Here is a 15,257-nt window from a genome sequence, read left to right on the forward strand (position 1 = left end):
AATTGCACGATGACTTCACCTTTTTTTTTTTTTTTTTACTGTGTCAGGTTAAACACAGAGATTTAAGTGACAGAGTGTAAACAGATTGGTTTGAATATGATTATTGTTTTTATGGAAAATGTGACGAAACGAAATAAAAAAAAAAAGCTCATTTTGAATATATTTCACTGTTCTGGTCGCGTTGGTTTTGTTTTTATGTAAGCCACAAAACCCTCTAGTGCGCATGTAGGGGTGTTTTCGATGAAGTAGAGGGGTCTATATGTTCCTCCGCCGCTCAACAAACCCCATGCTTCCACGATAGGGACCATATTTGTCTCCACAGTGTCGGAGGAGGGAGGAGGGGAAGAGCTGTTTGATGCAGCATAGAAACTAACGGCGCAACCTGCGGGCGGACAGTGACGCCGTGCGGCCGCATCCGCGAAGGACGCAGCGCAGCGCAGCGCGACCAGCCGCGGAGACGTTTCTGTTTTTTTCCGCTCCTGTTATTATCGCCACAGCGGCTCGATCCGACACAGCACCACAATGGAGACCAAACCGGTCATCACCTGCCTTAAAACGCTCCTTATAGTCTACTCCTTCGTCTTTTGGGTATGTAGCCTCTCTCTCTCTCTCTCTCTCTCTGTATATATATATATATATATATATATATTTTTTTTTTTTTACTCCTTCACCTTTCCTAACCGAGAACAAATCTTGCCGCTCCGCCTCCGCCGCTGTGCGTGTTTTTGTTGTGCGTGATGAAAGGCCGCTCGGTGCCAGCATCAGCGATGGATCCGTGCTGTTGACTAAGCCCCCCTGCAAAAAAAGAAATTTGTAAAAAAAAAAATAAATCACGGACTGAGACTATTAACGCCGCGACTCTGTTTTTAGCGTTTGGAATCGCCCGCAGTAACTCCTTATGTAACCGGGGTCTAAGGTTGCTCATTTATTGGCTGCTGGGCGTCAGCGCGTTTTTATCTCACTGTAGCATCATGGTCGATGTGAGCGAGGTGGAGGGAGGAAAAAAAAATTAAAGAGCAGCTTTGAAGGCGCTGCATGGGAGACTGGCCTGTTTTTTTGCAGGATACTGTGCAGTTTATTGTGTCTCCTATACATTCTTAAAGGGCCCCTTTATTTACCCAGCCTCAGTGCTGGAATGTAACACCGTTAATAAAGCCCACTTTCACTTTGAGTGGGATTATTCCCACAGGAAATCTCTGCTTACACTACCATCATTGAATATATATTGATTGTATAGCTAAAAGCTACTATTTTCTCCTAGCCTCTACCAAAATATGACGCTGCGTATAGCTCAGATACATTTTAATAATTGGGTTGCTTTAACAAAAATAGGTTGAGGTTTATATACAGCATCCTAATAAACATTAGTATGCTATTGTTAGATGAAATCAACAATGGTATTGTCTATAGTCCTTTGTGGACAAATAAGTTACAGATGAGGTGGAATTAAAAGTGAAACCTGCATGAATATTGTGCTGTTAAAATCCCAGCTTCACCCCAGTGTCAGTGTGTGAACGAGAAAGAGACCAGCCCACAAAAACAGAAACTCAATCTGGGTACACGACTTTCCCAGTCTTCACAGATTTTGCAGACACTTGGAGTTTGAACTAACAAACAGGTTTTTGCCTTTTTTTTTGTCTTGTTTTACAACTGATATAAGGAGAATCAGACACTTAACTGGATCCCAGACTTCAGGGTTTATCAAACCAACTAAAGCAAAGGTCTAATTTAACATACCAGTTGACTGTGTTGAGTTTCCGCTTACAAGAAGATGTTGATTCTTTGACGACTAAATCCTAACTAAATCACTGGTGAAATAACCTGTTTTACTTTAGAATTTGCTGAACCGTCTTAATTTAAGAGCATGCTGAGTTTTCTCTTTATAATTAGAAAAATGCATCTCATTATTTATTTTAGACATAATTCTCTCTGCTGTGTGTGTGTTTTGTTTGTTGCTTATCTCTTTGATCTCTAAGCATTTTGCTAAGTTTGATACAGTAATTTAAAAAGTTGGGTTGTAGTTTGTGTGGTAGTTTTGAGTTTATGGTCGTATAGTTACAAATAAAGTAGAAAAAAAAAAGAAAAGGCTTGAAAATCAAACCTAACAAAACCACCTGCAGCTGATGTTGTGTCCCATCCTCTATTGTTTATTCCCTGTTGGCAACATACAGTATCTTGCTGTTTAGGTCGACTCTCTCCCTCCCAACTGTGTCCATCTACTGCAGACTGATTGTGTATTTTCCCAGCTGGGAATTATGGGTAACAATGGACAAAAACAAATCTGATCATTTGTCTCCAGTCTACGACAAATCTGTCATCTGGTGGAGCTTAAATTAGAGTTGCTGCTCCGTCACATCAAAAGGAGTCAGCTGTTGTTTTGGTGTCTGATCAGGATGGCTGCTGTCTTTTGAGGTTTTGTCCCACTGGAAGGAAACCTTGGGGAAAACTCAAGACAATATATCCTTCAGCTTATGCAAAAATATAATATGTATTTCAGTGCTGTAGAGCCTCCTTTAGGTGGTTCACAGGACAAATGTCATATTAGAGCCATCGAAATCTGAATAATTTGCACCTCTTTAAAACAGGAAGTGGGTACCATATAAGGATGATGATGCGTTATCAAACTATAGCGATGGGCTATAACTGTACATAAGGCACAGACAGTTTATTTTTATTTTTATTTTGCAAAAATGAACATCTAGAGGTTAAACTCTTGGTATTTCTTTTACTTTACCATTGCTTGAATCTGTTCTTGACGCTCGGTGGCTGTGTCGCATTCCATCATTATTTTGTCTAACATATCAGCCGCACCTCTTTAACAAACTCACCATGTCAAAATCTTTCCGTAATTACACAAATGATTGGCAGATTGAGTTAGGCTGCATGGTTTATGCATCAAACTCGTCCAGTTTACATCAGCTTAAAAATAAAACCCAGAGAATTTACCAAAAAAATTAATGAAACCAAGACCAAACAAAACAAAAATTTACATTAGCATTGGTAAGGCTATATAAGTAGCATGGTGACAAGTCTGAGATAAAAGAGAGGAAAGTGGGCTTCCTTTAGAGTGTGTACCAAAGATTTATCTGCACTGTCTGGCTATCTTGCTGTTCTACAGCAGAGGAAGCAAAACATAAGACACACCCTGCAGTGTAATGCAAACCAGTACAGCACTATGGGACGTCTTTTATTTTTCCAGCATATTGAGTCAGTACATCTGGAGCATTTTTATAAAGGTTTGATACTACAAATCATTAATAGGGTTTTGTTATTATGCAAAACTGCATTCATCACTCAAGACAAGTCATATGTAATATATTTAGTTTCTTTTTAATAAAAAAACAACTAAATGTAACATATTTAGTTTAAAAGAAAATAAAAAGAATCTCAAGAAGACAAGAATCTCTTGGGTTTAGAGAAGTTATCTCAGTGTTACCAACCATGCCGCTGTGTCCCCCCATACAATTGTGACAGTCAATAAAAAACACGCTTACTGTATTGCAGTCTTATAATCGACACGGTTGTATTGACCCTTGCAGCAGGAAGTAAACAGCCAGACCACTGAGGTGACTGCAGTGGCTGTTGATGAGCATGCCATTTATTACATTAGTGCTCACCGCTTTTACTTTATATCCGTCCTCTGTTAATACAAAGCCGCCATAGAAGTTTGAAAATCACTTTCAGTCAGTGAATTTCAGTTTATTATGACTTTAGCTGATTTTCTTTCTTCTGTGTCTGAGCCAAGTGAAAAGAGAGAACTTGCCTGCCACTGCAGTCTGTAGTTGACAATGTTGTATTGATTATAACTAGAGTCAAGAATCACTGAAGTTACATTTCTTGCAAAACAATTGAAGTGTTCATTCTGAATAAATTCGACTCCTGGGAAATATGGATAAACCTCCTTAAATGGTGTATAAGTTTCATTGGAAATGCCAAGAATTTATTCTTCAGATTGATTTGTTATGACACTGAGTGGTTTATAAACATAAGTCTAATATAGGATTTGAATATAAAATTAAAATAGTATAATCTTCTTTTAATCTATTTATTTAACTTTCCTTTGGGAACAATAAAGTATATTTGAATTTGAATTGAATTGCGACCATGCAACTGCAAGGTAAACAAGATGAGTCATCGGGGTAATCGCAAAATTTCATTGGTTTTGGTACAATTCTTCTGACAGGTTCCTCTGACTCATTTTCAGGAATAAGGTCATTTAATTAATCTGGAACTGATTTACCCATCAATAATTGTTTTAAGAACTCATTATTATGCTTCCCACGCTCTCTGTAAACCCCGACTAAAAATGATTGAATACCTTTTCCTGGATCTCATTAAAGCTAAATGTTATAGGAAAGCTGATTTCAGCCGTCAGGTTTAAGTCCTGCAGAGCTGAGAGACGGAGCTGAGCAGAGCCACAGTCACAGGCGTGAACTTTTTATATTTAGTCGGTGGTCCACGGGCGCACTCCACCATCTAGAGCGTCGGGTTTCAGGCAGCCAGAGTGGAGGAGAATCTCAAGCTTGGCACAATTCCCACCCACCCCTCCACTCCTCTGAGGGGTGAAAAGCTGGTTCGAAATAGGAGAGGTGTCCAAGTCCTGGGCTTGTAGGCTTCACTGTCTCAAAGCTTTGTCGTGAGCTTGTGAAGAAGTGGCACCATTCTTTAAATACACGCCAGGGGACAGGAGACGCAAAAAACGCGGAGCAGGTGTTGCAGTCGGCTCCTCGTCCTTCGTGAGCATATTTTGTGATCGCACCTTCTGTTTCTTTATCAGGCCGAGTGGGAGGCGAATTGAAAGAGAAGCGAAGGGAGGCGAGGGAGGGTAGGAGGAGAGGGGAGGGTGACCTGTTTTAAACCCAGCGCTGTAACCACGGTGGTCGGCGTTGAATTTCAAACAAAACATGCGAGAGGGGGCCGAGAGGCGACGAGGGGTTGTGGGGCTCAGAAAAGGGAGGAAGAAAGAGCGTCTCAGGGTGTGTGGAATTCAGCCTCAGGCGTGCAGCTTCAATAATCCTCCCCAGACTTCAGCCCCTCAGCGGCATGGAGAGCTGCTCTCCAGCAACGACACCAAATTGTTTGTTTGTGCGAAGCAGCAGCTGTTTGGAGGACAGGATCGTGTACAACATGATTAGAGAGATTATGATAATCAAAGGCAATACTCACTGACATAACTTTCTGTGCTGACCGGCTCAATCACTGTTAATAGAAATACTAATAATATTACTGACAAATTAAATCATCAGCCTTAAGCCCTTCAGTTTATCAGGGCGTCGACTAAATGGAGTGGAAGGCTTTACTTAAAAGTGCTTTAGATGTTTTGTTTGTCTTCTATTAGATGTTATTTGACTTCAGACCATAATAATAAGCTCCTGTCTTTTAATTGTTGGATTGGAATAAAAATGTTTACATTTATTGGCAAAAAATATATAACATGAAAGCATGCAATTAAAAACTAAATAAACTAAAGAAAAAAAAACTTTCTACGGGAGTTGCAATAGAAATTTCGTTGAATCCTGTTCAATGACAATAAATCCATCCATCCATCCATCCATCCATCCATCCACCCACCCACCCACTGCTCTTTTTACGGTGGTAAAGTCTACAACTGTAGACTTTACAGCTTGTTGATTTTCCTATCATGTGGATGAGTCACTTTCAATCCTCTTCACCCGTTAATATTAATGTAAACAAAACTACAAAGACTGAGCTGGTTTGAAACCTGGAATTTTATCAACTATTTTTTTAAGATCAGAAGCAGAAAAACTATTTAATAGTGGGAATGTTGTAAGACGCACTTTGCATGAAGATGCCTTCGCCGTGAAAATGTGGCACTTAAATTATTTTATTCTTGTTGGGTTCAAACTTATATTTTTTTTTTGTTGTTGTTTTTTTGCAATTTTAATGCAAAAATTGGATTTGATTGGCTGTTTTCGATTATGTTGAAATGAGGTTTTGTCATCCTTTGTAGAAAGTTGCCATAGCGACATGAGCTGGTTGACGGAGGAGGTACATTCTTACGGGTGGTGGAAGCTAACACATGGAAACTGTTTTTGTTTTGAGGTGTCTTAAATTACTAAAGTAAAATGTCTAACAGGCTGTTAGGAATCCACCAATCAGAGGATTTATTTAAGTTTTTTTGTAAACTCACACTGATACAACATGTTACCCACAACTTCTAAGAACCTCATTTGAAAAAAAATTGAACTAACCTTTTAAAGCAGGCCTTCCATTAGCACAACTTTATAATCAATTACTCTTTAATAAACCGTTTCGTTGTAACTCTGGTTGTATATTTTGAGGTCGTTGAACTGATGGAAGGTGAACCTTCACTCCAGTCTCCAGTCTTATTCTCTGGATTGCTCTGCCCATCTTTCCATCAACTTTGACCAGTTTCCCTTTCCCAGCTGAAGAAAGTCATCCACCACATTTCCTAGAGGGGAAAGTGCTGCATTGGTGTGTACATTTAAATGTTTGGAATATAGGCAAAAAGGTTCAAACTGGGTAGGTTTGGTATGTCCCTCTACATCTAGGGTAGCAAACAGGGCCCACATGGTTACTGACAAACTTTGAGCGGGACTTCATCACTAATAGTTGTCCTGTCAACACATTCTTCCATCCTCTCATTTGCTAGTTGATGGGGGTTTTTTTGTCCTAGTTTATGCACCAAAATATAAGAAACAACAAAGATGTAAATATACAGGCGCTCTCTCTCTCGCCAAAATTATTCATAACACATGTACAGATGAGAATACATTTATTTTTGTCGCAGTAGTATCATCCTACCCTGGAAATCTGATGAAGATCCAACCTTCGGTTTGTGAACAGAAATAAAAACCTCGACTGTGTGTGACGACATCCTGTGTGGGCGTCCTCACCTCTGCATCTAACTGCCCACAAGTTGTCAATAACGCTCATTTTCACCAGTATTGCTTACTTCAAAAGAATATTCCTTTACGTGAATAATATCAACACACACACAGTGTTAAGGCTGAAAGGTTAAAACAACTGATAGTGGTATAGCAATACTAAAAAAATGACTAAATATCTTCAGGCTTTTGAACTGAAAACAAGTAAAGCTGATCATGTAATGTAAGGCTTTTTAAAATACCAAAGCAGCATTGGGTTAATCATCACTCAGACTAATAATTTCCAGACATAATTATGACTATTTCTTCTATACCTGTTCTGGAAATTCATGCAAATTTATATGAGTGCCCACATTGTATCGCAACACATTAGTAAGGCCCTTTCGTAAAGGTGCAGGCTGTAGGGATAGTTGTTAGCCTCTTTTGCAATGTGTCAATAAGTGCTTGACACATGTTGTTGACATATGCTTGCAGATCCAGCTGCAGATTCTCAGTTGGATTTAGGCCTGAACTTTGAGTAGGCCATTCAAATACATACATATGCTTTAAATCAAATGCCAGGAGTGCTTTGCAACCTCCAACGTGTCTCCCTCCTGAATTTATTTTAATTGCATGTAAACCAAAAAGAAACATAAGGTGTATTTATTTATGTTTTTTTATTAGCGGTTTTGAAAGCAAACCAGAAAGATTTTGTCTCGTCTGACGAAATCTTGGAAGAAAGTAGCCTCTTCCATATTTACTCTTCCCAATAAAATCTAAAATAGCTAATTTTGAAGAAAGCCCGCCGAAGCTACAGACAAAAGTAAATGCGAGGAGCTCTGGTGCGTTAAATAAAAATAATTCTGTTCCTTTTTGTCTCTGGACAGCACAGTTTAGAGGAAGGGGCTGTTAAAAGTAGGGAGGCGAGTGTTGTGCTCACATCAGTTTTAAAGGAGCAGAGAATATTAGCGCCGAGCGTTCCCTTTGTAATCAGAAGGTCTGGCAGCTGGATGTTGAGCAGCCTCGTCTCTAGCAGACAATGGTTAGCAGGATGAGGCATCCCTCGCCGGAGTCGGATCATCCGCAGCCGTTCACCGCCCTGCTCTGTTTCCAGCGCCAGCGAGACAAACCCAGCTGAGACACACGCTGCTTCATCTGCCTCGAACAACGCGCTCTTTTATCCGCCGCATTCATTTGAAATGCTAAAAGAGGCGCAACAGGAGGAAGCGTCTCGCCTCGGATCAAAGAGCTCCTTTGATTTGATGTTCTCGTGCGTGAATGTAGGCATATTCACAGAGCAGGTGATTGGCACCTCATGCTCCTGATGATTTTCTTCTTTTTTTTTTTTGTCTGCTATCTTCCGGCTCCTCCTCCTACTATAATTGCTCTCCTTTTTGTTCCACCTTGATCCCCATTTCTTCGTCTCTCCCCTTTGCGTGCCGCAGAAACACAACTGTTGAAATAAGTGTCGAGAATAAGGCCTCTCCTTCCCTGCTCTCATTCAGCTCCTTGTGCCGTATCTCTTTCATCCTTTTAGATAACGGGAGCCATCCTGCTGGCAGTGGGAGTCTGGGGGAAGCTGATGCTGGGCCCGTACATCTCCCTCATCGCCGACAACTCGACCAACGCCCCGTACGTCCTCATTGGCACCGGGACTGTCATCATCGTTTTCGGCCTGTTTGGATGCTTTGCCACCTGCAGAGGAAGCCCATGGATGCTGAAGCTGGTAAGAACCTGTAGGTGTTGTTCTGCAGTAAGAGTGAGAAGTACTGATGAATTAACCGCAGGTCACATGACTTGAGGAAACAATGCCTTACCTTTATCCTGAGTGAAGATATGAGTTATTTAGTAGGTCCTTCTTGGTACCTTGTTCGCTTAATCATGGTTATGTGAGAGTAAGCATCGAAAGGCAAATGATATTCACCTCAACGGTTTCATGTTATCAATGCAAATCTCCCGCTTTCATTCCTCTTTGTGTAGTACGCCATGTTTCTCTCACTGGTCTTCCTTGCGGAGCTTGTGGCTGGGATCTCTGGATTTGTGTTTCGTCATGAGGTCAGAGGCACTTCACTGCAGCTTTGCAGTTGTGCAAGTCTGTGTCGACATATTGGACTTAAGTGTGTGTCCGTGTTTTTGCAGATAAAGGGAAACTTTCGCAGGACTTACACCGACGCAGTCCTGAACTACAATGCTAAGGATGAGGCGAGCCGTGCTGTTGACTACTTGCAGAACAGTGTGAGTGATAACATAAAGCCGAGTCACAGACTCGGAAAATGATACTGTCCACACTTTAGAAGGTTGGTTACCTTTGATTAAGTGCTTTACGGCCTGCTTCTTAGTCACACAGGTATATGAGATATAGTAGACTAGCCTGCAGTACACTCAAAAACGTTTACAAAATCTTAATAAAGGAGCTGAAATGGAGACTTTGCAATTTTGAGTCAAGTTGTGCTTAAGGTGAAAAATCAAACATTTCAGACATGACGTGGAATTGCTTCCGCCACACGAATCAAATGTTAGACTTGACTTAGACTTACCCTCAGAAGATTCTCCACCTAGAGCATCGACATGCAGTGAGGTTCATGGCTGGTGAGGCACTGACTTAATCAAAAATCATAAGACCCCCTGCATGTTATTGCTTGCATATGGAAATTTCGCGCATACGGACAACATTGAAGGGCAAAAAGACTATACTTTCACATATGCTGCCAAGGTAGAATAATTCCGTTTACTCAATGAAACTTGGAAAAATAGATATGATTAATTTAGTGCTATGCTGCACAGCAAAGGGAAACATTGAAGTACAACTCAAAACCACCTTTTTCTCGCTCTCTGTATCGGCCACGCTACACATAGACTCCTTGCGTGTAGCTTCACTTACTTACTGTATCGCTAGCTCGCTGTCTCTTACTCTGCAGTTGTGGAGTCACAATGTTTGGGATCATGAGCGCCCCCTGCCATGAAGCAAGAGAACTGCCTGCCTCACTTTGAGTCTGTTCCCTGCCTTATGATCGCTCCTCAGCCCACGAATCACCTTACACACACACAGTTTGTGACAAAAAGCACTGTACATTATATAGATAAGCTAAATTATGGAAAATCTGTTCATATATTAAACCTTTTTAAACCATTTTATTGGCGACGTACAGACAGGAGGAACATGCTCTCATAGAATGGCAGCCAGCGTAGTTAGCGAGAGGTTGATCAATCCCAAGTGAGGCTCAGCTCGCTGCTGCCTCACCGTCTTCGCTTCTGAGCATTTAAATGGGAAAATGCGAAAATTCAGCGATTTTGAAGAAAAAAATAATCAAAATTGGTTAAGCTAAATGGAAAATAAATACTTCATAGTAGAAACCACAGTGTGAAAATAGCAATATAAGATATTTGATCATTACATTATTCTTCCGCGATGACAGGTGAGGCTCTGCCTCACCTGCCTCCCCTGACCGCACGTCACTGACCTAGAGTCAATGTCTGGCACTCCATTGTCAGTCTTAGTCTCAACTTGCCTTTAAGTTCCACAAAAACTTCAAACTTGAATTATACTTGTGCTCTAATGACTTGAGTCTCAACTTGGACTCATGTCTATGCTGCACAAGCAAAGACTTCAAATTTGCTTTAGACTGGTGATCTAAAGACTTTTGTTTTAACACCAAGCTCAGGCACTTGAGTTTTCTATACCACGTTTATCCTGTGCAATTGGGTGAAAACACGCCAGTGAGCTAAGATTATTTGACTAAATGATTAATTTGGTCCTCTCTGAGTCACCATAATGTGTACAAATTATTCTGGTTGTCATGGTAATGGTGCACACAGTATGTATGCCTCTCTGTATTGTTTGACGGCATGTTCAAGTTAAAGTAGTAGTTAATTATTTAGTTAATGCTACCATGTAGCAAGCAGATTGCAGTTCTGGCAGAGACGTATATATTGTTCTGTTAAAGGGTGTGTTTTATTAATTAGCCAGAGACTTATTAAAGGTTAACAACAACCTGTTTGTGTTTGTTGTAAAATCAAATGTATGATAGAGGAAGATTGGAGGAAGGTGCATTTCAATAAACAATAGCACCATAGTCCCAGAAAACTCCTAAAAGTTGTCAGTAGTAGTGTTGTTTTTATTGTAGAATATTTTCCTGTATAATTCTGAGGAATAAGTGCTTTTTTTGTTTGTTTTTGGGTTTGTAGCTGCGTTGCTGTGGAGTTTATAACTACACCAACTGGTTTGGCAGCGTGTTTTACCCCTCCAATGGTATCCCTGCCAGCTGCTGCTTTAACTCCTCTGATTGTAACCCAGATGATCTCCGCAATGCAACTGTAGCGCCAAGCAAGGTCTACCACCAGGTAGGTTCTGATTGTTCACCATTTTCTTTGTGCTTTTCCAAAGATAAATGAATCTCTTCAAAACCTCCCGGCTTCTCCATACACTAACAGCTGCCTCTGATACTCTCCCATACACCCATCTTGCCTTTACTTTGCGCATATAACGTGTCCCTGTTTCCTGTGCAGACTAACATGCCCCCTTTGTTTCAGGGCTGCTTTGAGTTGGTCACTTCATTCATGGAAACCAACATGGCCATCATTGCTGGCGTGACGTTTGGGATCGCCTTCTCGCAGGTGAAGGAAGAAAAATGTTCCAAAAAAAAAAAAAAAAGGTTCATTATGATTTGCAATGGTTCATTGAAGCTCACTTTGCGTGTGTTTTTCTGTTTTCAGCTGATTGGCATGTTGCTGGCCTGCTGTCTGTCCAGGATCATCATAGCCAATCAATATGAGATGGTCTAGCTGATGTGACGTGGCAGGTGAGACGCAGTTATTAATATTGAAGCACATCTCCAAAAAAACATAAAAATAAAAAACAAACTACTCCAAGACTAAAATGTTCTTTATCTTATCAGGGAGATGGAGAGAAGAAGAGACAAAGTCTCTTGTCGCAGGACTGAAATGAATTCCCAAAACTCCCATCACACACCTGCATCGGAAGCTGCCTCCGTTCGTCTCTCTGCCTGTGATCTCAGTGTAATATCTTTATGTAACTTATTGTAAAGCACCATTTCTTGACTTGCTGCAGATGCATCAAAGCTTTCTGTACCTCGCACCACATCAACGCTTGATGTAAAAGTTGCTCATTGGTGGGGTTTTTTTGTTCTCTGATCGGTGCGGCCCTGAGAGGGCAGTGGGGAGCAGAGAGGACAGCCTCAGAAGGGCATTACTTAAAAACCTGAAAGTAACCCTTCCATTGGTAGGTTTAGTTTTCCATTTGTCGTTGCTCATCACTGTGTATTCCCGTAGGGGTTGTAGTCTTTTGTTACTTGATTATGTGCACTAAGGAGGAGAGGTTATGTTGCTAAAGGAGGCGAAAGGGGAAACTGCTGCAGAGTATTTTTAACCACAGTAATGAAAAATATTTTTTTGCCCATAGTATATGAAATTTAGAAAGCCAAATAAGTTGACAAATTTGATTTCTTGCGTTTTAATTCTCACTGTGAAACAAGAAAATGCATTCTTAGGCATAAGATGGGTAAAAAGGAACTAATATTTAAGCTATTTAATCAGTTCTACATGTAAAAATGAATTAATCAGAGTTTGAAGAGCCCATCAAACCTAATGTCGACACTAGACATAACCTAGGGAATCTTTATTTAGTGGTATCATGAAAGTTACAATATTAAAACATGTCCCGCTGTTCGTATGACTTAAAGAAACAGAAGAGAAAAACTCATTTCTGGTTATTTTTTGTCGTCCTTCCTGGCTTGATCCAAACTGACCTAGTTAAACATGACAACTTACACCTGGCATTAAAATCTGGCCTGCTAAACTCTTGCAGTTTTGGATAAAGTTGTGACCAGGTCTCTTCAGACTCTGAATGAATTTTGTGACTTAGCCATATTTTTGTTTTCGTTACCATTGTCGCCTTGCACAGGCACCTACAGTGCGTAGGATACTGTCAGATAAAAAGAACAACATCTGAGAATCACTGGTTTGGATCTGAACATGCGTAGTTCATGTTAGGACTCTGTCGTGTGGTTGGTAGGACGTGGGAAGAGATTTAGATCGCAGGATGCTGCTTGTCGATCCAAGAGTAGTTTTGCATTTTTAGTGAAGTTTTGCTAAGCTTTTGTAGTGTTTACATTTTAGCCGTTGTTGACAATTTTCCTCTTCAAGCGATCGGGATGTTAAGTCATTTTCTTCTGGTGAAATATTCAGCAGTCTGTCTGCCTGCGAGCAGAGAGATCAGTGGGAATCACTCGGCGAACATCGACGACTTACGGTTGTTCTGTGTAACTCATCGACCTGCTGCTGCCATCATCATCCTCATCTGTAGATATGTATGGGAAATGTAATTTATATGACGTGTTGTTTCACAATCTAATATGCTAATCGGTATAACTGTCGTGTCATGGTTTTTCAATCCACGCCGAGCTCTCGGAGTCGGTATTTGTTTGATAGTTTGTAAGAAACTTGCACTGAGATAAAAAAAAATAAATAAAAAAAATAATTGTGGCTGATGTTTAGTTGAGAAATAATGCACACTTTAGCTCTAAACTTATTATAGTTTGTTGGTATTTAGTTTACAGCTTTGTCCAGATGTTTTCGATCTCTCTTTTTATGTCTGTGTGTGGGCGTGTGGGTGTGTAAGTGTGTGTGCGAGCATTTAGTAGATGTTGTGGCTCCAGCTGTGATTTTTATTTTTAGTTTATTTTGCTATTTTGGTCAGTATTTAATTGTGGCGTTTCCTTATAAAAATCTGTAAATTTGATTTGTGGATGTATGTTTTCCTGCGCTCTCTTCTCCAAACTTTTGTTCTGTAAATACTAAACTGTAATACCATCCATCTTACACTAGGGGTCACTAGAGGCCCAAGAAGAACCGCACCATGCTGTCTACTACTGACTAAGTCACCATCAGTGGTCTTATTATCAATAAATATACAGAATAACAGTTTTGCTTGGTGTAAATTAATTTCTGCTTTGTATAGATAGCTTTTGCATTGCGACACAATCATTTATTGTCCATTCAAATCACTTTGCATATAGAAAACCTGCCACTGCAACACAAGTGAATTAATTTGTCACATTAACAATTTATTCCTGTGATTTTTTGGGGGGAGGGGGACATCTTTACTTTTTGTTCCTTACTTAAAATATCATTTGGGATGTACGGGGGTGGCAGCATCAGGTTGCAAAGGTGTTTTGCTGCAGACGTCATGAGACGTCCATAACGTCTGTGGAAGAAATGAACCAAAACTCCAGCAAACTATTTAGACAAGCTTGAGGAAGGACGTGTGAATGTTTTTACTAAATTTGGATTTAAAGTTGATGGTTTTTTTTAAAGCTAAGATATTTACAGGTTAGGATGATTTTGCAACAAAGTTTCTCCTCAAGAACCTCTCGGCATTTCATTAGCTGACCTTGCCTCAGCCTGCAGGTTTTTTAGGATAGTCATGTGTAGGTAGGTTTTCATGTTTTCCCTTAACTGTGCAGATCCGACATCTCGTCACTGACACGTTAACGTTTTGAATGATGGATGAGACAACTAAAACCTCGTAGAGTGTGAGTGTCTACGTCCAGCAGTCAGAAGACGAGAGGCAACACGGACTCTTATGAGGGCAATTCAGAGAAACAAATTGACCTGTTGATAGGAGGAAGATGGAGTATCCAGTAAGAACTCACGCATGCATCGGGAGAGCGTGCAAACTATGTGGAAAGGTTTCAACCCCGACGGATTTTTCGGGGTTTTATTTGTTATAAAATACACGCATTATGTTCTTTATTTCTCTGGTGGCGTTTGTCCATCATTTATAATATTCCATTAAGATACACCGAACTGTGTTCATAATGAGAAACAATGAGCAAAAGTTCCAGGAGTGTGAGTACCTTTGCGAAACACCGTCTATTTTTTTTTTTTTTTCCTTTTTCTCTGCTACCACGCATATGCGTTGGCGGCTGTGCCGTTTTTGTCCACATGATGGCGCTCGAGCATCAGCGGAAAACGGAACCTCGGAGCGAAATAAATGAAGGGAAACGGAAGGCTGCCTCGCACACACACACACACACACACACACACACACACACACACACACACACACGCATACGCACACACAATACACACGAGAGCGCGAGCGCACACACACACACAACACACACGGACAGGCGCTTAATCTCCACCTCTCTCTCCCTTGTCTGTCTATCCTCCTCCGCTCCTACGGGCTGCATCGGAGGCAGCGCGGTGACAGGCGGTGTGAACACGAGGAGCAGAGAGGAGAGCAGCTCCGCTCGGTCAGACCGCGGCCAGCCAGCGGAACTCGCTCCAACCTCGTTACGCAAATTACCGGCAGAGCGGCGCGGCAGTGGGTCCGCTAATGGAGCGTGCGTGCTGCTGGCTCTCCGCGCTCCTCCTCGCCCCTCGCCT

The 15,257-nt window shown here is 41.0% G+C and overlaps 1 protein-coding gene across 1 annotated transcript; it reads left to right on the top strand.

The window, feature by feature from the left end:
• The first annotated feature begins 287 nt into the window (after nt 1–287).
• On the top strand, nt 288–13,787 carry tspan7 (tetraspanin 7). The gene is made up of 8 exons (XM_028023315.1): nt 288–588; nt 8,386–8,574; nt 8,829–8,903; nt 8,988–9,083; nt 11,034–11,189; nt 11,379–11,462; nt 11,562–11,647; nt 11,744–13,787. The coding sequence occupies exons 1-7, from the start codon at nt 523–525 to the stop codon at nt 11,628–11,630; spliced, it is 735 nt and encodes a 244-aa protein (XP_027879116.1). The 5' UTR covers nt 288–522; the 3' UTR covers nt 11,631–11,647; nt 11,744–13,787.
• Nucleotides 13,788–15,257: the final 1,470 nt, after the last annotated feature.

This window comes from Xiphophorus couchianus, chromosome 7 (assembly GCF_001444195.1).
Source record: "Xiphophorus couchianus chromosome 7, X_couchianus-1.0, whole genome shotgun sequence".
Classification (NCBI taxonomy): Eukaryota; Metazoa; Chordata; class Actinopteri; order Cyprinodontiformes; family Poeciliidae; genus Xiphophorus; species Xiphophorus couchianus.

What these genes read in the sequence shown, in the direction of transcription:
- tspan7 (XM_028023315.1), top strand. Translation starts at nt 523, where the DNA reads ATGGAGACCAAACCGGTCATCACCTGCCTTAAAACGCTCCTTATAGTC. An exon ending in GATTTGTGTTTCGTCATGAG is followed by an intron (nt 8,904 to 8,987) that starts GTCAGAGGCACT and finishes GTGTTTTTGCAG; the next exon opens with ATAAAGGGAAACTTTCGCAG. An exon ending in TTGGGATCGCCTTCTCGCAG is followed by an intron (nt 11,463 to 11,561) that starts GTGAAGGAAGAA and finishes TTCTGTTTTCAG; the next exon opens with CTGATTGGCATGTTGCTGGC.